Source organism: Canis lupus, chromosome 1, assembly GCF_003254725.2.
Source record: "Canis lupus dingo isolate Sandy chromosome 1, ASM325472v2, whole genome shotgun sequence".
Lineage (NCBI taxonomy): Eukaryota > Metazoa > Chordata > Mammalia > Carnivora > Canidae > Canis > Canis lupus.
In genome coordinates, this window is record NC_064243.1 from 58,583,284 (window position 1) to 58,609,190 (window position 25,907).

Sequence of the window (25,907 nt, forward strand, 5' to 3'; positions counted from 1 at the left end):
ATTGTAACTATTCTTGGGGTAATATATCAGTTTAAACATTATAATTATTGTTCATAAATATATTGTTAAAGCTCTACCTGAAAAAACACAAATTAATTAAATACATGTATCAGTTCTTACATGCTATGATAAAACTAATTTTTTAAACTGAAAACATTAGCCTGGTTTCCTCACACACACATCCTTTCCCATATAAATATATGAAGACAGAGAACAAAATAAAACAGTGAAAGATATAAAACTTGATTCTGTGAAAATATTTAATTGCTGTATTGTTAGAAGCTAACAGTATGAAATTGCAGTATTAAAGCAACAGCAGCGACAATACAATGAAAGTTATTTGACTAAGCCAATAATATTCTCACTCATTAAAATTCCATATATCTATTTTAGTTCTTCAACATTATCACCATCAGTACACAATTATTTCTAAGCCTGAAGATTCATGAATCTTTAAAGGGAGCTTTCTACCACCCCAAACTTTTTTTTTTTTCATTTATCTCCCATACACTTTTAAAAATTACAAGCAAAAAAATGTGGCACAAAGTGTTAATGACCTTTCCATACTCAAAGTAAGATAAGTGACATTCTAAAAGGTTTGGTTGTGATAAGACTATGGCTAACCAATCATAACTTCAGAATTCTTGTATGACATCATAAGACCTCCCTAGAACACTTTTCCTCCTACACCTACTTCAATTGTTGCCATAAGTCTGGTAACAGAGTCAGAAAACTTTCTAACTAAACACCGATAAGACTTCATACAACTCACAATACTTTATATTGTAATCATCACAAGAGCCAAGGTAAGAAATAGATTTCATTAATTTTGGTAATTCTTGTTTTTCAGAATTCAAAATTACTAAACTTTTTCAAGAGTTAACCATGTTTTGTAAATTTCAGTTCAAAGTTAATAAAATGTGTGATATGACAAAAACTTTAATTTCTAAATAAATGCCTGTTTGGTGACAGTAAGAGCAAGACTTAACTTTGAAATAATAAGGGTCGCATCATCTTTGACCTTGGTTAGTGATTTGTCATTTTAATTTGACTTTCATTTTTGCTTCTGAAAAGTGGATTTTTCCAATTAAAATATCTTTCAATTATGTAACTATATTTGGTGGTAATGGAGATCTTATTCCTTCAAGCAAAAACAATGGCTACATCTTGTTATCTGTTACTGTGCTGAAAAACAGGGTAGGACTGGGCTTCTATTTACATCTGTGATACTATGAACAGTCGTGTGATTGTACAACACGCACACTGCTGGCATGATTATTCCAATATTATCAGTATGATTCTTTACAATAAATATTTAACAGAACTTTTTAAAATATAAAACAAACTAATTTTAAAATGCATTTGAAGACTTTTTCCCTCTCTATAGAGTCCACTCAACTTTTAACACTTCTAAAAATAATTCCAAGATTTAATAAATTCAATTACTTACATGAAATCAAGCTTGGAAATTTTAAAACATCCATTAAAAACACATGTAAAATTCTTTGTAAAGTTAGAGAATACTAATTTGGCACTTTTAAAAAATAAAGACACATTATTTTGGCAGAACATTCCTAAATATCTCATTTTAGTGAATCTGATAAAATGTTTATTCCGCCTATTAATGAATATACTGTTACCAAGTTACTATCCTCCGTGGTTTCTCATTATCCTCTCCTGCATTTTTAAGTGGGAGGGGGGGAACGATGGAGAAGGAAACTTTTCAAATGCCCAGAGATGAAGATGATACATTTTATGACTTCTGTCTGAATTCCACTTACTCTTGATGTTACAATCCTCAGTTTAATATACAAAATGTATCTTCATTCTTAAATCTCTATCAGTCAGGACATAGAGAATCACATCAATTTTATCTCATTTCTATTTTCATATGTATGTCAAAATAAAATTTATCTCTGGAATTCTAAGCTCCTATGATATTAACTCTATTGCTTTTTACAGAAAAGGACTTTGTAATTCCACAAGCAGCTTTCCTTAAGACATGTGAAAACATTTCTAATTTTTGCCTACCACTGAGATACTGTAACCACTTCTCAATATCTTTATATTCATAAAATGTATTTCCTTTGGTATCACATGAAAGTCACTTGGTGCAGGTGTTTTATACACATATTTATGCATTTTTACTCAAATACCTATCAAATTACATTCTCACACTTGAAATGGGATATTCATGAGCTCTTTTATGGTACAAGAATTTCACATCACATATTGCTCCAAAAAGTTGATAATTTCTAGAAAGAGCACAAATTCAGCTATTAAAGTTATTCTTCAATAAATAATGTATACAGGCTAATAAAAATTACAGTGACAGCTCTTCAAATTTCAAACAGAAATACCCTACTGGCAGACTAGTCCCAACTAGTTTATCTCTATCATAGGATGAAATTTAAGCATTGTCTTTGTTTTAAGAAGACAGGAGGTTTAACTTGTTAAAAAAAAAAAGTGAGAGATAAAATAAAATGGAAGAAATATGAAGGATGTTTATGAAAAACTGATTGTTTTAAAAACATGTAAAAGAGCTAAAGTACTTGCTTTACTAAGAAGTCAGTCACTGCCATTTCCTAAAACTCAAGTATCAAAATTATTTTAACAACATTTTAGTGGAAATAATATTTCACTAATATTCTTTAAGGAAAATAATATTCCAGAGAAAAAACCTGTATTTGGTTACATATTTTTATGTATTATTTCTTAATCTCACTAATAAGTTGGAGATAGAGTAGTTATATAAACAAAGTATTTGTATAAATAAAATTTGTATAAAAGAATAAAAATTTTAATGATCATGCAATATATTATGAAATGTGTTAGATCATGTAACATATTAAATTTTTAAGTAAAAATTAAATGTAAAGATTAGATAACTCTCTAAGTTAGACTATATATTTATTACCAGTCCTAGAAATAAAGTCATTTAAAATTTCCTTCTTTACTCCTGTACAATCTTCTAAATGTACTATTATATACAAAAATTTCATTTGATTCTTTTAACTCCCTGTATGTTTGACACTGCATCTCTTACAATTTCGGAAACAGATGCATAAAGGTGAACTGCAAGGTCACAGAGCTAGGAAATGGTGGTGGCCTTGGCTGAAGCCAAGATTTTAGAACTCTAAACCACATGCACATCACATCCACTGATGAACATGGCTTAAAAATACATCATGACATTGGCAAAGCAAAATAAACTGAACGTCCTCAAATAATGTTAGTGGTACTCTAAATGCAAAGTTAGAGGACACAGACCTCTGTATTTTAATTTAAAACCACTCCATTTCATTTAAAGCTAATTTATACATGCGGTGTTATGTCCTTAATAATCTATATAACAGTCTCCTGATCACTTATAAGGACAGAGATAGAAGAAAGTTATAGATGTCCTTGTTATTAAGCAATAGACCATGGAAAGCAAAACTCAAAATAACTGCACAGGCTTTAAAAAAACAATATAACATACCACAATCAACATCTCCTTTTATTTAATTTGTTTCTTTCCTAAAATTCATGTCTTTAATCTATTTAGCCTTGATGCCTAAAAATTAGGTTAACTTCTCAAAACTTTTCACAAAAACCACACTTCTGTACTTTATTCCAATTCCAATATTAAATCCTTACTTCAATTTCACTTCTGGCTTCCCCACATTCTACCACTTAAAATATTCTGCCCCATTTAAGTGCTTGGACAGAGGAATCTTGCTTTGTTATTTATGCTATGAAAATGACTTTCATCTAAACTGTGAATGAAAAATGTTGATCAGAGTAGCAAAGGAATAAACCTAAAGGTTAAAAATCAAGGAAATAATCTTTCTAAATTACAATTACCTAAATCAGGTAATAATACATAGTCTCTTTGAACATGTCCAGAAATTATACTTCAATGTTCTTACCCTATCTAATTCTGAAGCATGTGTTACCAAATAAACACAATAAAGTGAAGCCTGGGCCTACAGCTCCACCCCAGTATACTCATAGTCTACTGAGGACCTCTAGTGATTTTTAAACTGTACTCCACCTTCAGGTCTTTCAAAAAAAAAAAAAAAAAAAAAGACCAATTCACTTATTAGTGGGGATTTATTTAACTAGCGTTCATTTTTCCTTCAAACTTCTCCCCTGCATTCTCTTCCCACATCTTTTTCCCCAAAAGAAGACTCTGAAGTCTCAATGACTACAGAGTAAAAGAAATCTGTAATTGTTAAAAAATTAATTTTAACATAATAAACAGATAAATTAAGACAAGCCTATAGACAAAACAGGAACAGCAATGCGACAATTTCAAAGAGAAAAATCTCTCTATGCTATTGTTTAATGAATTTTCCTCAAGGCAGAGCTTTACAGCAAGGAAAATATTTCATTATGGAGTCAATTTAGGGGTTGAGAATATATTGATTTTTATATTTACACAATTCTTTCCATAACCAGGCAGAAGCAGCCTGAAGATTCTTTCAAATAGCCAGTGTGGACCAACAAAGTTCTGGATATTGCTGCCAAAGCAACTTCAAATAAAACTTTCAAGTTTAGTATTAGGCAATCTCAAAAGGAAAATTATGGGACGCCTGGGTTTATTCATGAGAGACACAGAGAGAGAGAGGCAGACACAGGCAGAGGGAGAAGCAGGCTCCACACAGGGAGCCCGATGTGGGATTCGATCCCAGGACTCCAGGATCACGCCCTGTGCTGAAGGCAGGCGCTAAACCACTGAGCCATCCAGGGATCCCCTAAATATTTTTGAAAAAAGGAAAATTATTCTACCAAATAGAAATTCTGGATACCCACAGACTGATTATAAATCTATGATGAACTGTCCTGACTTAATTCAACAAATCAAAAAAAAATTGCATACACAATCACTTTCAGATATCTGCAAAAAGGACAGTAAATAGTAAGAAAAAATAAAACCCCAAAATAATCTTAATAATAGATAGGTCCTATATACCCAAACCTAAAGAAAAGTCTAATCTTTTGAACCAATTAAATGAAAAAAAATTCTAAAAGTATCTGTCGGACTCTAGTGTTGGACCAGTTAATACACATTAGTAATACACATTACTTGAATTTACTAGGAAAATATGTCCACATTTACTAAAAGTAAGCAGCCAAAAATAAAAAGGGAAGAAAATTCTGAATTCTATAAATAATCTCAGGAATTTATGGTTTCAGGAGAGAAAGTATCCCCAAAAAACTGAAGTTCAGAAAGTTATGCAAAGCACTGAAAGTACTTAAGTTATAGGTAAGGATTGCTACTTACCATATACTGCATTGTTAAGGTTTCGATTTCCTAGCAAGTCATAAAGCAGACCACCGAAAGTTTTCCAAAGTCTACTGAGACTGAGATTTGTTTTGCATAAGAATTCATCCGACATTACATTAAGAAATAGGATTCACCACAAAGTGAGAGCCCTAGCCGAGGCTGATACAGTACCTCCCACCCAAACTGTTGCCGACCATGGCACGCTGTATTAGTTGAAAGATTAAGAGTTCCCTGTGGTTTGTCTTCCCTTCCTCCACTTCAAAAAACAGAATATTATCTTGAATTTGATCAGACAGTATTTACTTCCCAATTTCATTTCTGAGCAAATGAAGTAGACAATGAAAAGACTTTATAAATCCTACACATAATAGTATTCTTCCATCTCTCCAAAAATTAAAATAATCCTAGATCCCACAGTATACAAAATACTCTATGGGTACTTTTCTGCCTCTTACATGTGACTCAAGGGACAGGAATCTGGCACTTCTACAACCAGTCCCTATCAAAGAATCTTTCATATTTTTAATATCCTGATTCTACAGCCTGAGTGATGAATTAACTTTTAAAGTGCCCTTACTCCTCCTGTCACAAACAACTAATCTATGCATTTCCTTTAAAAGGGTAGTAGTAGGGGGACGCCTGGGTGGCTCAGGGGTTTGGCGCCTGCCTTCGGCCCAGGGCGTGATCCTAGAGACCTGGGATCGAGTCCCACATCGGGCTCCCTGCAGGGAGCCTGCTTCCCCCTCTGCCTGTGTCTCTGCCCCTCTCTCTCTCTTTCTCATGAATAAATAAAATCTTTTTTAAAAATTTTTTTAAAAATAAAAGGAGAGGTAGGAATAATTTCCATCTCCATCAGTGCTCTGCCAGATACAAGTTCAAAACCTACCAATACAATCTATTTATGATTATCCAAAGGAATACTCTATTATCACCAGATAAAATGAATATAAAGTGAAACTACTTATTTCAAGGCTTTCCATCAAATATTACTACTAACAGCTTGGCCCTCAGGAAGGGAGGAAAAGAAAAAGACTGTAGGAGTTCTAAATTCAAAGAATGTTACGAGTGCAGAGAAAAGAATGATAAACACCGGGCAACCATGCCATAAGTTAATGATGCAGTGAAGGCCACAGACAATTCCAAAGAGTTGATATATGATATGAAGACCCATCTTATATGGATGAATTCTGGTTTAATTATTATCATACAGATTTTGGAAGTTCAGTAGAATCAGGACTCAACATATTTCGGAGTTTGCACTGTAAAATAAGTTGGGCCCAATAAATTGAAAGCATACTACTAACATTTCAGCATGTAAAGCAGATTTGTTCTTGGTGTTAGTGTAAGATTATAAAGTGGCTATAAATCAGTTTAAATAATAACATATACCTAAGTTTGACAAGAAACCACACTATTTTTGGTTATTCTCTTTATATCCTATTTGTTTCCACAAACAAACTATCCTTTTTCAGTAAGACTTGGCTGTTAAAGTATCATGAGATCATCTCTAAAGTATATTTGTCATACTTCCATCAGTAGAGAGTTTATCTCCCCGGGTGTACTTCTTCATACTTCACAAACACAAAATATACCTATCTGTATAAGGTCTCCTTCAGGTTAATGTTGTTAATATTAACAGCAATTTATCTAAGCTGTAATCCTCTAAGGCTCATTTCCCTTATCTGTAATAGAGACTTGAGAAGAATATTGAAGATTATGTGTTCAACCATCAAATTCTGTTACCCTAACTGGTTAGTTAATCTGTTAAAGTCACAGCACCATCTTTGATCATTAACAATTTTCTAAAACTATTAAAGTAAATCATAAGAATCCCTTATTCAACTTCACTGATTTTTCAAATATTAACAACTATGCACTGCATACCAGAATGCAAAATAAATGTGTGGTTCCTTATACTCATGAACTAGATGTCTACCTGGGGGCAAGGACAAATGAATCAAAATTACAGCACAGCCTGATTGCCCTCCTGATATAGGTAACATGGAAACCAGCGGAGGTGATAACCAATTTTACCTTAATGAGTAATGGAAAGTTTCATTAGGAAGTGATATTTAAACTGGGCCTTAAGGATCAACTGAAGTTTGCCTGGCAATGAATCAAAGGTAGAGCAGACTGTGGGGGAAGGGGGAGGGTAGACATTCCAGACAGAGCCAGAACAACATGTGCAAAAGACAGAATCAAAAAAGGCAATGAAGTATTTATGGAAAGGTGACATGTTTCATGTGACTCAAGTCCCACTCATCAAAGTGTCAGGATAGGGAACTCTTGCATATAGCTTCAAGATGCACAACTAGCCAGCTTCCGCCTTTTCCATGTTTTATCTCACAGTAATTTTTAGAATCAGAACATTTAGACGATTTAAGTCATGAAACTTCACAAAAGTGTAAGTTCAAATAGGAATGACCAATGCTAGTTCTTATTCCTTTCTTGACTCTACTGTTATACATTCTCACATAAACAACTACTCAATTACACAAAAGAATAAATAATAGGGATATTCCCCACAGTTAACCGATAGAATTCATTAGAACATGCAAATATAAGCAGAAAAAACTTAAAGGATGCATTTTCTTAAAGAATAAACTGTAAAAAAAAAAAAAAAAAAAAAAAACTATTTCTACAGTAGTTTCTCTGAGGAATTCAAACAAAAGTAATTACATTAAATAAACACATTTATGTTGCCATTTCCCACCAAGTAGCAGAGGTATTATAAATTAACAGCCACTTGTATTAGACAATTCAGAATATATGCTACAGACATACATATGCTAGAGAAACACCAGTTGTTACCAACTCTTTAAGAGAATGAAGTTTTATACAAGTTAGCTATTTGGGTCTCCTCACTACAGACCAATACTAGGAAGCAGGCCAGAGTCTCCAGCCAAATGAAAGCCCAGTTTAGCATATAATTCGAGCTTCATAGAGCTGAACTACAGAATCTAACACCCACAGACAGGGCTTCTTTGTAAACCTAAATGCCTAGCTGTCACTGATAACACCGGAAATACATCTTCCCTCTCCCATTTTTTAAGTTCTCCCCTCTGCTCTCCTCAGCACTAGTCTCACTCGGAAATGGAGCTGACCGGTTGAGCTGGGCTTTCATGGACTGTATAGAGATTAGGGAAAAAATGAAATTTGGATACTGGGAAAGGTGGTAACATTTTCATCAACAATGATATATCAATAAATGTTAACAGCCATTATCTCTGGGCAGTTAATAATGGGTTTTTTAAATTCCATTTCGATTTTTTGTTTCAAAACTTATATAGAAATATCTTAATTGACAATAAAAAAACCCAAATCTTAGTAACTATTATCTCTGAAGTTAATTTACAGTTAATTTCTAATCTCTAATTTTTCTATAATAATGCATTGTTTTATTCTGTCTCATTTATTACCAGAAATAATTAGGCAAAATAACTCAGGGAAAGCCCTTAAAGAAAGAACATGAAACCACTGCTCTTGAGTACAGGTCATTTCTAAATAGAAACTGTCTGTGGTATACAGCAAGATAACGGTAATATTTTTTTAGATTTATTTATTTATTTTAGGGGAAAGGCAGAGAGAGAGACTTAAGCAGACTCCAAGCTGAGCACACAGCCTGATAAGGGGCTATGTCTCATGACTCTGAGATCATGTACTGAGCTAAAACCAAGAATCGGCTGCTTAACCAACTGTGCCACCCAGGCCCCTAGGTAATAATTCTATTATTATGCTTTCTGAGTCGTTCTTCAGTACTTAATATCAAGTCTCGTTAAAATGCTACTCAAAATAGCATATTCTACAAAGCTATAGAATAATAAAAAGGAATGACAAACATTTGAATCTGTAATTCTGATAAAATACTTTTCATTTAACTATTTTATTTTGGACTAAAATCAACATCTGGAAAACAATTTCTTACGCATTTGTTTTTATGAGATTTTCTCTGAAGCCATTAATACACTAGTGTTCACAACAATTATGCTCATAGAGAAATAGTCTTAATGAAACTATATGTTAGAACTTTTGCTCAGGGTAATAGTCCAAAATGAGTTGCACCCTAAACCAAACTATACTTCTAGCCATTTTGAGAGAAGGAGGCAAAAGATTGAAGTTATTACACTCCAAACACAAGATAGATAAGACCTCATGGTGACCCTCATCAAAAAGGAATACAGAGATAATTTGATGTCACAAATACAAATAATATTAAGGAAGATGAATTAATACAAATTGTGTTTTTACCTGTTCAGAGAATAGGTTACACACATGATCCTAACCCAGTCATTATTTTTATATTCCAGGCTACCTAAAAGAAGAGAGTGGTTGAGCTCACATTTGGCCGCCAGCTTTTTACCTTTCTCTTCACCATTTAAAACTTGAGACTTCCTGCTTTCCTGGGGTCATGGATAAAGTCCAATACCTCACTCGCTCTGCTATTAGAAGAGCTTCAACCATTGAAATGCCTCAACAAGCACGTCAAAATCTTCAGAACCTATTTATAAATTTCTGTCTCATTTTAATATGTCTCTTGTTGATCTGCATCATTGTGATGCTTCTCTGAAGTTCTGCTGCAATCTCCAGTGATGCAACTTGTCACCATCAACTTAATATCTGCCATCCCATGAAGAGGGGAAAATAATACTATATAACAGACCACTTCTAAGTAGAAGATTTTACTTGTGAAAAGGTCAAGATTCAGAACAAAAGAAATTATTAACAAATGTCTTCATCTGTGGGATTTTGTAAACATGAAAAGAGCTTTATTTTCAAAAATTAACTTCAAAATGACTATAGGTGCGCATAATGTAATTGCTGAATTCCTCAACAAAGCTTGTAAAAGTTTCTATGCCAAATTTTTTCTGAGGGTAAAGTAGGAGTTTAGTTTTAAAACTGCTCTGCTAACCAGTTCACTTCACATATAAAGCATTAGCTTCACTATTTGAGCTAAATATTTATATTGTACTGTAAATGCCTATGTAATGTTTATTAAGATTTTTCAAGTCTCCGCTAAGTACGAAAATAATCATCCAAATGAAGTCATCATTTGAAATAGCCTACTGATTCCTTACATCTGTTATCTTTATAATTATCATTCAGAAGTCTTTCTAGTAATAGTAACTCTCATAACCTACATTTTGAAATATAAATTGTATTCTTTCTCTGTACAACACTAACATCTTTTTTTAAGTTTATGAGAATCAAGTAGGAAAAAATAAGACCATACTCTTACATAAATAAAATTTCTCTTAACTTTTTCAAAGAATTACAGAGTTGTAGTGTATGAAGGCAAACCATAAATCTGCTCTCTGTAGTACATTATGATCAAGAGACAAAAACAATTGGTTAATTTAACAGCTGAGAGTATGATTAGCCAATTACTAATACACTAACAGAACAGAGTCTAACATAAGGCACTGTAGTTGATCACCTAAGTACATAACTTACCACATTATGTCTTTGAAATCATGAAATCTTAAGACTTTAGAATGATTTTATAGATTGTCTTCTATTCTTAACCTCATACTTAATATAGGCAAGGAAAAGAATTTTAAAAATAAAAGGAGAAATACTCTTTCAAGCATTAAAAAAATAAAATTTGGGGTTCCCCAATATTAATTCCTTGATCATATTTTGACATGAACTCTTTGTCCTACTGTTTATAACAAGATATAGCTATTTTCCTTAATCTATCAACCAAATGTTCAATACCTATTTGGTAGGCAATCCTACCATGCTAAATTATAAACCCAGTAATGTCAATCTACAATTTTTTCCTTAAATACATTTTCAATTTCCCCTCTGATCATTTAAAAATATCTTCTAACTCATAATAGAAGTAAAAATTGGTATTGGAAAATATATTCACCAAAATTTGGTAATTTAACTTGATTCTGTTTAAAATTAGGTTTAAAGTGGTTTATACCTATACTGCATAATCCAGTAATTTTAACTTCAAGACATATTACTAATATAGCAACTACTAAGAGAATAAAGAACATATTATTTACTGTATTATTTGTGGAAATGTGGCTACTAAAAGAATTTGAAAAGTCAGTACTGATCTTGGTTTATATATATATAGTACAAGTGCTGCTAACAGATTAGTAAAGGAGACACTGCTTTTGGATTTTTTCTGGGTACCTGACAGGTAATGGGGATGGGCAGGGGAATAATTTTGGTTCACAGATACCTGAGGAACAGAGGGAAAAGAATCTCATACCAACAGGGAGATTTCTTCAGCAAAGCCTCATCTAATACCAAATAGAACACTTCTAGATAGTAAGCAATATATTCAACATTACCAGTTATTAGTAATTATTTGTGAAAGAAGTAACCAAGTTCTATAGCTGCACTGATGTTAATAAGTGGGAAATCTGAAATGCTAAAATTCTATTCCTTTCATTTTAATGTTCATTATTACTTATATCAACACCAAACTATAAAATGTGAAGCTATGGGTTATTTCCCTAAGTAAAATAAAAATAAGTTTTTGTTTTTCATTCTGCCTTCAATAGAAATTAAAACCTTTTTCTTGAAGATTACGGAATACTAGAACTCAGATTATAATGTAGAACAAAAACCTAACCTTTAAACGGAACTTATTTATTCTGTTTATCATGATATGTAAAGAATAAGATATAATAAGACAATGTATTTAAAATTTTTAAATACCAAATATTCTTTCTACTGTAGAATAAATTCTACTAATCTTAATTTACAGGGTACTAAAAATGAACTCATTTTTAAATGTTTAATGTTGCCTTTTATATACTTTAGTTGGTTCAAAATGTTTATTTAATGCAAATCACCTATATTAAAAAAAGAACCTTCTTGAACTCAGTGAAATGGCTCTTTAATACACCTCATGATTGATAGGACCATAAAACAATCATTATAAGTAGTTTTGATTTTATAGAATGTTTTCAGTGACTCTTCTCAAAATATGACCAAGATTTCCTCTTATAGACACAAGAGGGCAGACCTACATAAAACAATGAATTTTCTACTATTTAGATTTTACTTCCACTTTATTTTTTAATCTTTTGGTAAAGTGAGAAAACTATAATATTTTCAAAAAATATTTGCTCTTCTGCTAAGTAACAGCACAACTTTAAGATGTATAGAATTATATGCCAATACTATGTAGAAAGTTAAAAGCCTAAAAGAAAGTCCAACATATTACTAATTTATTAAAGCACGTATACAAAAACCAATTATATGCTTTCTAACCACCTAATGACTGTATCATAATGTCACATCCTATCTATTTAGTGTCATAGGGTTCACATCTTTCAATACAGTTATATCTTTTTATACAGTAAAAAAAAAAGACAAAAATAAGAAAACTTTCTTTTTAGAGTATGCAATAGAATATATAAAACATTCTCGGGTTAAAAATGTTTTCATTCTGTTATCATGTTAGACAAAAAACAAGTCCTATAAGTCATTTTATCAAATTTTTATTTACAATTTTGATTTATATAAATTTTTCACCAAAATATGTTGAAATCATTAGGTGCAAATATTTTGGCTGATCAAGCCCCATCATGATTTAAATGGGGTACAAAATTTTATTTTTCTCTTTTTAATGACTGCAACCCAGAACTTAGTAACATCCTAGGAAATAAAAGAGAAAAAAGGTCAAACAACTTCATCAATAAAGAGACCATTTCTTCACTACTGCCTGAAAGATGCGCCGTGAGCTTACAGGACCTCCAATGGATACTGCTGTGTGTTGAGGGACACACTTTCCATTCCCCTTCCCTACCCCTCTACTCCCCCAAGAAAAGAAATAAAAGAGGGACATGGTACAGGAAACAACAGATGCTGGTAAGAAAGTAAACAAAGGGGGAACCCCCTTTTATTCTTGGTAGGAATGCAAGCTAGTGCAGCCACTCTGGAAAATAGTATAGAGGTTCCTCAAAAAGCTGAAAATAGGGCAGCCCTGGTGGCTCAGGCAGTTTGGCGCCACCTTCAGCCCAGAGTGTGATCCTGGAGACCTGGGATCAAGTCCCACATCGGGCTCCCTCTGCCTGCTTCTCTGGGAGAGAAGCCTGCTTCTCCCTCTGCCTGTGTCTCTGACTTTCCCTCTCTCTCTCCCTCTCTCTCTGTCTCTGTCTCTCATGAATAAATAAATAAAATCTTAAAAAAAAAAAAAGCTGAAAATAGAGCTACCCTATGACCCAGCAAGTACACTACTAGGGATTTACCCAAAGGATATAACATAGTGATCTGAAGGTGCACCTGCACCCCAATGTTTATAGCAGCAATGTCCACAATAGCCAAACTACAGAAAGAGACCAGATGTCCAACATCAGATTAATGGATAAAGAAGAGATGGTATGTATACACACTAACACACACACACAATGGAATACTACTCAGCCATCAAAATAAATAAAATCTTGCCATTCACAACAACGTGAATTGAACTAGAGGGTACTATGCTAAGTGAAATAAGTTAAGCAGAGAAAGACAATTATCATATCATCTCACTCATATGTGAAATTTAAGAAATAAAACAGAAAATCATAGGGGAAGAGAGGAAAAAATAAGACGAAATTAGAGACAGACAAACCATAAGAGACTCAATCACTGGAAACAAACTGAGGGTGTCTGGAGGGGTAGGGGGAGGGTGGGGTAACTGGGTGATGGACATTAAGGATGGCATGTGATGTAATGGAGCACTGGGGTAGTCTATAAAATTGATGAATCACTGACCTCTACTTCTGTAACTAGCAGTACGTTATATGTTAATTCACTGAATTTAAATACTTTTGAAAAAGAGGGACATGGTAAGGGATACATTCTTGCCAAAGAGAAGACAAGACTGTTATCTGTCCTTCTCTTCTGTCATAGTCCTTCTCTGAGTCAGAGAGCTTTTGGGGAGGGTGGGAGAAGAGGGGGTGACACTGAACAGAGGAAAGACTCAAAGACAGTTTGCACATGGAGGTCTATATTCTAACCATCTGAAGGCAATAGAAGGCCTCTCTTCATTCACAAAGGAAAATGTTTCAGAGTAGTACACTACCTGCACTCTAGCTAAGTTAGTGAAATCATGGGAATCAAGGAACAGCATGAGCATGAGACTCTGAGGCTGACTCAATAATTATTCCTAAGAAGAGCAAAACTTCCACATTATCATATTAATCTTTGGAGGGAGAAAAGCTGGGAAAGCAACTCTGCAGATCAAATGAGATGAAACACTCGAGAGCTACAAAGTTCTATATAAAGCTATAGTGGTGTTAGACTGTGACTCTCAGCCAAATTCCTTTCCTTAGTTGTAAAAAGAGGGGTTTCTTTCATGGTGAGAGTTTAGCAGTTATGCTTGAAAATCATACACATTCTCACAATTTATCAGATGGGCTGATCCTTATTATAGCTCCTCTGTTACATAAAAATTAGACTAAAAGGAAGTCAAGTTTTTAAAGTCTTTAGAAACAACTAAGATGAGAACTTTTATAATAAAGACAGCAGTTGGAAGCTCCAAGGAGAAGGTATTTAAGAATTTTTTCCTGTAGCAGTCCAAGAAGGGAATGAGAAGAGATCATTTAAACATAGCAACTGAAGTGTCTAAGTTTTCTTTACCTGGTTTTATCTTTCTACTACAACACTTAGGAGCACTACAAAGAGACGATCCCAAATATGGTTCATCAAAAAGTAGGACATCCCAGGGTGTGTGCAAATGGCCTCTAGTAGCCTTCTTCCTGTACCATGTACTAGGGAGAAAATTTAAAAATAAATTTGGGGCCACCTGGATGGCTTAGTGGGTTAAGCATTTGACTTCAGCTCAGGTCATGATCCCAGGGTTCTGGGATTGAGTCCTGAATCAGGCTCCCTGTCTGACAGGGAGTCTGCTTCTCCCTCTATCCCTCCCCCCCTTGTTTGTGCACTTGCTCTCTGTCTCTGTCTCTAATGCAATCAATCAATCAATCAATCAATCAATCATTTGGCTCCATAGTGCACCTCTAAGCTTCCTATCCTCTCTGCATTGCTTCAAGGTTGGGAAAAACTTCATTTACAACAGAAGGTTTTCCAAGCAGAATGAAAGAAATTAGTACTTACTCCTTTAAATTCATCCAATTTTCTCAGTTACCTTTCTATCACATCTACTTCAAGGTGGAATAGTATTATTCAGCACCCCATGGACAGCTACAGTTCTGTGCAAAAATACCAACTGGAGAAAAAAAAAAACCACCTGATCTCTCTTCTATAATCACAAAGCATTTGAGAACTAAAATGTAACAGTATTTTAAAAATTAGGTATCCAATCTTTCAATCACTTAAACTGATAATAAATCACAAATCTGGTTAAATTGCTCTTTTCTGGGACGCCTGGGTGGCTCAGCAGTTGGGCATCCGCCTTTGGTTCAGGGTGTGATCCCCAGATCCGGAATCGAGTCCCGCATCAGCCTCCTTGCAGGGAGCCTGCTTCTCCCTCTGCCTGTGTCTCTGCCTCTGTCTCTCATGAATAAATAAATAAAATCTTAAAAAAATAAAATAAAATTATCTTTTCTGATTTGTAATTCAGACATCATAATAATGCTTGTTTGGTTATGCGGTTTTTATACATAATTAAGATTGTTCAGTACTGTGCCCCACACAAGAATAAGGAAGGCACATGAGATGAGTTAAGGATTCCCCTATGAATGTAGCACATTGGGGTGCATATATGTTTCAGGACTCAGAGTTGTAAAGTTCCTAGATCAGTGATCTCCTTACTCTTTCATAGAATATATTCCTTTAATCTTTACTATTTTTTATTAGTAATAGTAATGAATAGTAATTTTAAATATTTTCTCTAAGAAAAATTTTATAATTTCTGAAAGCATTAGTTTCAGAAATTTCTGGTAGTAAAAATTGGATGGTAAGATTTACAAAAATTTCTACAGATAATTGCTTCCCCAGCTAAAATGAGTTATGGAAATTATCTTGGAATAGAAAATGTTTCCAGATCAAGAAATGTACACATTACATGTTACTTTAGGTGCTACGCACCACTTTTATTTATATGTGGTATTTTATAAAGTGCTTCCTCAGACTGATTAATAAATCTTGATAACCAACTTCATCTTTTTAAAATAAGTACATTTCTGCTTATAAACCTACATACATTTCAGACACCACCAAAACTTTAAAAAATGTCTTTAGTTTCCACCTTCTCATTTCACAGATGAACAAATGAGAAGACATGCAGATGGCAAACAGACACATGAAAAGGTTCTCAACATCACTATCAGGGAAATGCAAGTCAAAACCACAATGAGGTATCATCTGACACCAGTTAGAATGGTCATTATAAAAAAGGCAAGAGATAACAAGTGTTGGGAAAGATGTGGAGAAAAGACAACCCTTGTGCACTATTGGTGGGAATATAAATTGTTGCAACCACTATGGAAAACAGTAATGGGGGTTCCTCAAAAAATTAAAAATAGTACTATCATATCATCCAGCAGTTCCCCTTCTGGGCATTCATCTGAAAAAATGAAAACACTAACCCAAAAAGATACATGCACTGCCATGTCCACTGCAGCACTATTTACAACAGCCAAGAGATGAAAGCAACCTAAGTGCCCATTGAGAAATAAATGAACAAAGAAAATGTGGTGTATATGTACAAAGGAATATTATTCAGTTGTAACAAGATGAAATCTTGCCATTTGTGACAATATAAATGTACTTTGAGGGCATTATAATAAGTCAAATAAATCCAACAAAGACAAATACTGTATCATCTCATTTATATATAGAATCTTTAAAAAGAAATAAATAACAGAGAATTGACTGGAGGTTGCCAGGGGCAGAAGTGGGCAAAACAGGTGAAGGAAGTCAAAAGATACAAATTCCCAGTTATAAAATAAGTCACAAGAATGTAAGTACAACATGACTATTGTTAATAATACTGTATTATATATCGGCAAGTTTCAAAAAGATAAAATTCTGTAAGTTATCACAAGGAAAAAAAAATTTGAAACTATGTACAGTGATGGACATTAAACAGACCAGACTTAGACTTACTGTGATCATTTCACAAAACAAACATATATCAAATCATTATGTTGTAGAACTGAAACTAATGTAATATTCTATGTCCATTATATTTCAATTTAAAAAAGAACAGGAAAAGAAACTGAGGCCCAGAGAAATTAAGTATTAAATGATAGGTAGAAAATCATCCAGATTCTGAATCTTATAGAAACAAAAACATATTCAAAGACTCACACTCCCCAAGTTTATGTTCTATTATATCACACCAGTTCCTCTATCTGCTTCAAATTTCTTTTAACTTAATAAGTTTTGCTTTATTTTTATGCTCACTTAACAAATGAGAAAGAAAGTAAAGACTAAGAAGGTACAAGATTTTTAAGCTTTTCATGTTAATCAGCCTCAAAGATGTTTCAACTTTTGTTTACCAAAGCAGTTACTTTGGGAGTTTATACCACTTATGCTTAGTAACTTGCAGGAAAAAAAGGAAAGGAAAACAATCTGTGCCTAAGGACACACTGTCCCTATGCTTATAGCAAGTGTGCTACTGTTCTCATAACATCCACTGGAGGGAAGCAAACACTAGATTTTGAACCTTACCTGCATTGGTGTTTCATTTTCTTGTCGAAACTCTTCAATTTGCTGCTGTTGCCAAGGAGCTAAACTGTAAGAATCCTCTGTAGTTCTACTTTCCAAAGGGTTTGTCCGCAACTGCTCTGTAAGCCACATCTGTGTCCTCACAGAAGGCTGAATGGGAACTCCACCTACTGCCTGTTGACCCAGCATTAAATATTTCGGAGGTTCAAAGGCCTCTGTACTTGTCATAATGGGCTTGCTTTCAGGTAAGGCACTGTATGTCATGTCTAAGGTCTGTCTCCTAAGAGTGGAGGAAGAAGCTCTAAAGTCCTCTTTGCTACAGGTCTCAAATTTATATTTGCAGTCCAGAGTTGAAGATCGTTTTTTATTTATTTCCTTGTCCTCTAGCTTAAGCATCTCCATACTATCATGTAAGCAGCTAGGCCCAATTGTTCTTAGTTGTGATGTTAAAACTTTGGCTCTCCCTGTCTTTTCCAAACCACTCCTTGATTCATCAGCATGTACAACGCCACCCTGGTTGCAGTTATCTGGGGCAGTGAGTTTGGATAAAGATGACCATTTCCGGAGGGGCCGGAAGTCCTTCATGTCTAGTGAAGAGTCTTGCTCCCCTCTACTATGGCTTCCCAATGTTTGCATGAGACTTGTACTCCATTTTGAGCCATCTGACATCAATGATTCCCTATGTTTGGAAACTGAAGCACTGGAGTTAGACGGCATGACATGGGCAGTAGGAAGAGTAACCAATGATCGACTAGGCTTAAAAGATAACGTGCCACTTGAAGTTGAATGATCTGGAAAGAGAAAAGATGTCAAATTAGATATAATTAACAGGAAAAAAATGAGGCTAAATGCAAAATGCCACAACAAATATCTGAATTATGGCTTTCCAGCAGAAGTTTCTCAGAGACACTTTATCAAAATGAGGCTATTATTATCATGTCTATCTGAAACAAATGGATACATAATGAAATATACACCCGTTTACCATCTACTTATAAATGACAAACAGCTAGAAATAAGGTTTACAGTCACCCCATTTAATCTAATTGTTGAGATTTTTTTCTTTTTTTAAGAAAAATCCATCTCCCCACTGAGAGGTTTTATTCATTATCTAGCACTGAAGCCTCAGAAAAAACTCTACTAGAAAATGGTATTTTTCACCATCTTTCCTAAACTGGAAATCTATGCCACATCTAAACATTTTAGCACCTCCCCAAACTCTAATTCAAATCAGAAATATGGGTAAAAGAGATCCTGCAATGATGGAATATAATTAGAAAGCATTCTAGCAATATGCTTGCAGATAGAGCAATTCCTCCATTCCTAGATTCTGTTAAATGGCATCATCAATGGTATGTTTCCCAATCTAGAATTCCTGGAGTCTACTTAGACTGCTATTTTTCTCTGCATGTCACAAAATCCCTAAGCTGTAAAGCTTTCACTTCTGAAATGACATAGCTATTGCATTAGGTCAAACCTTTACATATTCCTCCTCTACACACAGTAACAGTTTTAATAGACTCCATGGAAACCCAAAGCACAAATAAAGACCTCTATATTATGAACTTACCATCAAGTGACAAATTATTATCACATGAATCAAATTAAAATGAAAGATTATAAATCTTTATCAGAGGACACTTCAAAAGGAGATAGCAATCGAAAATGTGAAGGGAAAGGGGTGAGTGGTGAAAGGCAACTTTCACAGTTTATTCTTTACTTTTCCATACTGTTTGGCTCATACTAGAATTTAGTACTACTTGTGAGGTTTCATAATGTCTTAAAGAAATAATAAAATAATGTGGAAAGAAATGATGAAAAAACCATATGAAAAATTAGATGAGAAAGAGCCAGGTAGACTAATTCAAACAAAGAAAATCCAGTATTTGCACAGAATTTATTCACTTGGAGGTGAAGAAAAAAAATATTACAGATGGAAGAATATAAGCGAAAGTATTAGAGTGACCATTTATCATGTTTAAGCTTCTCATCAACTTGTGCAAAATCTTTTTATACTCAGAAAATTCCCACATTTATAAGTCTAATTTCCCAAAATTAATTTTAGACCTCAAATTCCCAACATAATCTGCAACTCTGGTGCAGATATTCAGAAGCACCTGTACAGGATTTCAGTTTGGAAGTAAGTCACATTAGAAAATGGCTCTGTATGGAGCTACCATTCTGGCTGGTACAGGCAACAGCAGAGGTATTAGTATTAGCCTTCCACAGTGGCAGCACCAGCAGCAGCCAATCAAGTTCTAGCCCAGAGTGGCAGCAAATGGACAATACTGGTACTTGGTGGAGCTGGAGAAGTGAGAGTTCTCACAGGTGATTTGAGGCATATTGTCTGTAAGTTTAGCTTTAAGCCCAGTTCTCCAGCCTTCCCCCCAAATTCTATGAGGTACTCAACACCCTTAAATAAATTCATCTGCTCAGTCATTTAGCTTCTTCTGCTGATTAAGAACACTAACTGAACCAACCATGAGGCCAAAAGAATGTAACTCTCAAAAGAAAAAAAAATTATCCAATTTATCTGCTATATGTAGTATCAAGAAAAGTGGCTCAAAGGAGAAAATTAACATTTAGAAAAGTTAAGTATATTGCTCAAGATCATATAGCAAGTAAGGTCAGATACTGCAAATTGCTCAAGATCATATAGCAAGTAAGGTCAGATACTTAACACCAATGGCCATGCCACTAGGGTAGCTGGGGTGGGACTTTAGTCCTGCTCCACACATCCAATCCCCATCAGACCCAATACACAATCTAAAGAAAGAAAAATCTTTTCTATGCAAACTCTGCTTCAGAAAAATGTGCTTGATTCTCTCACCCCCTTTCCAATCAGTCTGCCACATCTGAGATCATACTATACAGAAACTCAAGAAATGAGAGTGCTCTGCATTATGTCATATTGCATACAAACAAAAGACCATGGAAATACGAACTTGAGCCACTGAATACAAAGACTAGTATGACTAGTATACACTAGATACTGCATCATAGCAAGCAGACTAAATTTTTTAAACAGGAAAAAAAATTGCTCATGGTAATTCTTGAAAGGTAAAGATGAAACAATTATATGTCTTTAAATGTTCCAATAAGGAAAGAGCCTAGCTCCACTCAGCAAGAAATGTGATATCACTGAAAGTACCCAAAGGAGTAATATAATTAAAACCATACTTAAAATAATTATTCCTATAACAGCATGGAGGATAAATAAAAGCAAAATGATTGGCAACAGGATTTACAGATTATGGTAATCAATAGAAAAAAATAAGGGAATATGCTACTGAAGGTCAGTTCTATTTATTTATTTTTTATTTTTTTATTTATGATAGTCACACAGAAGGGGGGGGGAGGCAGAGACAGAGGCAGAGGGAGAAGCAGGCTCCACGCACCGGGAGCCCGACGTGGGATTCGATCCCGGGTCTCCAGGATCGCGCCCTGAGCCAAAGGCAGACGCTAAACCGCTGTGCCACCCAGGGATCCCTGAAGGTCAGTTCTAAATAGAAATAGGACAAATGTCCTAAAATCTACGAAATACTGTATTATTATAGTATTACATCTATATACCAACTATGTAAGTGTGTGCATATGCCTATACACGTTTGTGTTACTATTACTAAAGGAGTTATTTGTATCAAAATAATCAAATATCTTTAAAAAGAAATAAATTTGAAATTTTCATTTTTTTACTTTTAAAAACATTCTAATAAGTAAACTGTAAAGGTTAAGTGTAATAGTTTTAAAATTAGTCTTTCTAGATTCAAATCCTGTCTCTACCACTTAATGGCATGTGTTCACACAACTTATTTAACCTCCTTGCATCATAGTACCCTCATCCATAAAGTGAATAGGACAGTGAAGATTAAATGAAAAAATAGACATAAAGGACTCAGAAGAATTTCTTACACAAAGCAAAATGTTTGTTATTATTACACCACTGAAAAAGCTAAGTAAACATCATTCTGTCACGTAACAAAGACTAAATATCCATACTATACAAGGAACTTCAATAAATTAAAAACAAAACAAAAACAAAACCTAGGGGATCCCTGGGTGGCTCAGTGGTTTAGTGCCTGCCTTCGGCCCAGGATGTGATCCTGGACTCCTGGGATCGAGTCCCATGTTGGGCTCCCAGTATGGAGCCTGCCGGCTTCTCCCTCTGCCTCTCTATGTCTGTCATGAACAAATAAGATCTCTTTAAAACAAAACAAAACAAAACAAACAAAAAAAACTAACAACCCAAGTTTAAAGCAAAGGAAATCAGAAAGTAAATCACAAGAAATGCAAATAAAGAATACATGTTTTAAAAAAAATAAATTAAAAAAAAAAAGGTGTTCAGGACACCCAGGTGGTTCAGTCATTTAAGTGTCTGCCTTCAGCTCAGGTCATGATCCTGGGTCCTGGGATTCAGCCCCAGGACAGGCTCCCCGCAGGGAGCCTGCTTCTCACTCTCCCTCTACCCTTCCTCCCTGCTCATGTTCACTCTCTTCCTCTTCTCAAATAAATAAATAAAATCTTTTTTAAAAAGTTCAAACTCATTAATAGTTAAAAGTGTGTTCCCTAGCCTACTCAGAAGACATCCTGTAACATCCTACAATGAGAAAATAAATTGTTATAGCCTTTGACAGCAGATGCAAACTGTTTGTATATATCAATATTTAAAATATGCAAGCATATAAGCAAATACATGTAAATATATATTCATGAGCATATATATTTAGATGTATTCATGAAAGAATACATCTAAAACTTAATAAATAGAGGTATACCCCTCATCATGGAAAAAGGAGAAAGATGGTTTCATATTTTACTTTCTACAATGTCTTATTTTAATTTCTTTTCAAGGATCATAGCCTTATCATTTGGTCAAACTATTGCAAAGATGTTTTGTTTTGTGACCTCAAAGAGTTTGAAGTATCTCAAATAATACTGTTACTTAAGTATGAATAATGTATCAAGTGACTGTCTCACTTTCCATGTCACAGCTGAAACCTCTGAGACCAGAGGATCACCAGTGTTAGGTGCTACTTGTATCTGATAATGTGCTACTTTTCTGTCTACCTTTGCTAGCTCAATACTTCCCAAATGCATGGAAAATCAATAATTGGTGATAAAAACCAATTCTACACCAGACTAGTATTTCCTCCTACGAATCTGAAAATATGATATATGTTATTCAAAGAACATTACACTGAGAACAGAATTTATTCCGAAAAGTCACCTGAATTTCCACGTAGGATTGGAGCCCTACTCTAAGAGATCCTGATTCAGTTAGAGAGGGGACCAGGAAATACCACAGTAGAGTAAGGGATTCTCTGTTCTATTCACTACAACATCCTTCCATCTGGGTTTGATTCTAGTTCTAAAGCCTTCGAGCTTAAATATCCCAAGTGCATCATCATCAGTATCTGTGTTCTTGTGTACAGACTGATTTACTATGACTTTTAGAATACAGTTTAAGGATTAAAGCCTAGTCTATTCACACACATAAGCACATACATATACATGCATATACAACAGGAAATAATGAAGAAAAAATTAAGTATCTGATAGTATGAATATCTAGAACAAGGACCATTATATCTCAGAGACAAGTCCAGAAAATATTTAATCTTAACACCTTAAAAATTCTATTTTGTCCTATTGAAACAGGTCAATTAGGGGTAGATGCAATGCAATTCCTAATGTTCTTTATTATACTAATTGTAGCCACAAATCCCAAATGCAAGTTATTACAATGGCATCTGGCCCACATCTAAGTTACCACAGTGAAATCTGAAACCAGCAGAGGGTAGTCCTTTTAAAAACCAGAGGAAAAGGTCTATAGCATTCACAGAGAGCATAGTACAGCTAATGGTTTCAGACAGAAAATTTTGGCTTGCAGGGGAAAAACATAAGAGGAGGACTTCACTGTAAACCTGATAATACAAGTAAATAATATTTAAGATAAATATTTTGAATTCTGAACAAAATCCCAACATTTTGTTTGTCATGTTATTATCTAGCAATGGATGAATACATTCTTTTTTTTTTTTTTTTCTTAAAGATTTTATTTCTTTATTCATGAGAGACACAGAGAGAGAGACTTAGGCAGGGAGCCTGATGCGGGACTCAAACCCAGGACCCCAGAATCACAACCTGACCCAAAGGCAGATGCTCAACCACTGAGTGACCCAGGTGCTCCAATCTATCTTTTCTTGTATATAGTCCCTCTCTCTGTTCTATCCTTCCTAAAGTAAAAAGGAAATAAATTCAAAAAAGACCACACACTCCAGACCTATATTACAATAATAAATCACAGGTCTTTACAGTTAAAAAAAAATTGATCAGGAAACCATATAATCCTGTATCAAAATATCTTTATTTAAAATGCAACCACTTAGGGGCACCTGGATGGCTCATTTGGTTTAGCTTCCAACTCTTGATTTCGGCTTATGATCTCAGGGTCCATATCGGGATCCATGCTAGGCAGGGAGGCTGCTTAATTAAGATTCTCTCTCTCTCTGTACCCCTCAACTCACACATGTTATCAATCTCTCAAAAAAAAAATTAAAAATGATAAACTGTAACTGCTTAATGTATTTATCAGTCAATACGAAATTTTATAAAAAACACATGTTTATATAAAAATTTTAACTCCAATCCAAAGATAATTAAGTTTAATAGAACACCATGATACCTTTTTCAATTAAGTTTTATACACCATATTTTTTCCCTCCTGCCAAAGCTGTAATTACATCAGAAAAAAAAAATTTTATGCCACAATCTCCTTTTTATTTAAACAAATGAAAATTTCTAAGCATTCCCTGTATTTTTACAAATATTTTTAAATATTCTAAACTACATCCTGATAGGAAAAGAGCTATACAAAGAAATATGACAATAATTCAACCAAAGAATCTCCTAGGAATGTATTATATACAAGACACTGTACCCGGTAAAGACAATACTAATACACTATTCACAAAAACATGAAAAAAAATTCATAAACCTCAGGGTTTACAATTCACCATTACATACACAGCTACAGAGCAAGACTAAAGTGAATCATAAGAGAACTACAAAACACCTGACAATAAGAAGTGAGCCAGAGAGAAAAGGCAGGCTACTCAGTAATTAAGAACTCTCAGGATGACAGCCAATTTCTTAACACCAATAATGGAATCCAAATAACAGTGAAATAATATCTTCAAAGGGTTAACAGTAAATAACTGGCACCTAAGAACTGTTTGGAAGGTAAGCTAGCTCTCAAGGATGAGGACAAAATATATTATCAGCTAAGCAAAAACACAGCTTATCATCAACAGACTCACTGAAAGAACTACTAAAATTCTTTTAGTTTCTTTCAGGAAGACAAATGAGTCCTGAGTTGTAAAAATAAATAAATAAATAAATAAATAAATAAATAAATAAATAAATAAATAAATAAATATTCTAAAAAGTTGGGTTTTAACTAAACACAAGTAAATCTTAAAAAATGAGGATGACGGGATCCCTGGGTGGCGCAGCGGTTTGGCGCCTGCCTTTGGCCCAGGGTGCAATCCTGGAGACCCGGGATCGAATCCCACGTCGAGCTCCCGGTGCATGGACCCTGCTTCTCCCTCTGCCTATGTCTCTGCCTCTCTCTCTCTGTGTATGACTATCATAAATAAATAAAAATTAAAAAAATAAAAAATAAAAAAAAATAAAACATCAAAAAAAATGAGGATGACAACTACATAAAACAATAAAAAACACTAATTTCTGGGCTAAAAAAGACAAAATAAAAGATTTGGCAACTATGGCATATAACTCAAAATGAAGGTGGATTCGCATTCCCATTTTTAAGGTCCGTATATCTGTGAGAGGAGGAGAAAGATTCTTCTTACCATTCTGGACAGTCAAGGGTTGTGTGACATCTGCATTAACAACTGAAAGGATAGGCAGACCTACTACAATTGTACAGGCACAGGAAAAAGACAAAAGTTGAACCTCTACCTCATACCATCCATAAGTTAACTCAAAATGAATCACTGGCCTAAATGTAACAGCTAAAACTAAA

General features: G+C 34.2%; 2 protein-coding genes and 1 long non-coding RNA gene across 5 annotated transcripts in view; 1 reads left to right on the forward strand and 2 right to left on the reverse strand.

The window, feature by feature from the left end:
• The window catches only part of CEP85L (centrosomal protein 85 like), a 151,535-nt gene that overhangs the window by 88,530 nt on the left and 37,098 nt on the right, over positions 1-25,907 (reverse strand). For both annotated transcript variants that reach the window (XM_025422855.3, XM_025422856.3), the window contains exon 3: positions 17,864-18,651. In XM_025422855.3, the coding sequence (XP_025278640.1) occupies positions 17,864-18,651 (788 nt within the window). The remainder of the gene's footprint in view (positions 1-17,863; positions 18,652-25,907) is intronic.
• On the forward strand, positions 648-12,114 carry PLN (phospholamban). Of its 2 annotated transcripts, XM_025422859.3 has the most exons (3): positions 658-806; positions 8,845-8,988; positions 9,580-12,114. In XM_025422859.3, exon 3 carries the CDS (start codon positions 9,681-9,683, stop codon positions 9,837-9,839), a length of 159 nt encoding a protein of 52 aa, XP_025278644.1. In that variant the 5' UTR covers positions 658-806; positions 8,845-8,988; positions 9,580-9,680; the 3' UTR covers positions 9,840-12,114. The 2 variants fall into 2 exon arrangements, with proteins under 2 accessions (XP_025278643.1, XP_025278644.1); XM_025422858.3 differs by lacking the exon at positions 8,845-8,988 and having other exon boundaries at positions 648-806.
• LOC125755841 (uncharacterized) lies at positions 11,805-15,335 on the reverse strand. The gene is made up of 2 exons (XR_007413241.1): positions 14,867-15,335; positions 11,805-12,895 (listed from the first exon to the last, which is right to left on the reverse strand). It is a non-coding gene; the product is annotated as an uncharacterized LOC125755841 (long non-coding RNA).

Excerpts from the sequence above, each read along its gene's own strand:
- PLN (XM_025422858.3), top strand. The coding sequence starts at position 9,681 with ATGGATAAAGTCCAATACCTCACTCGCTCTGCTATTAGAAGAGCTTCA.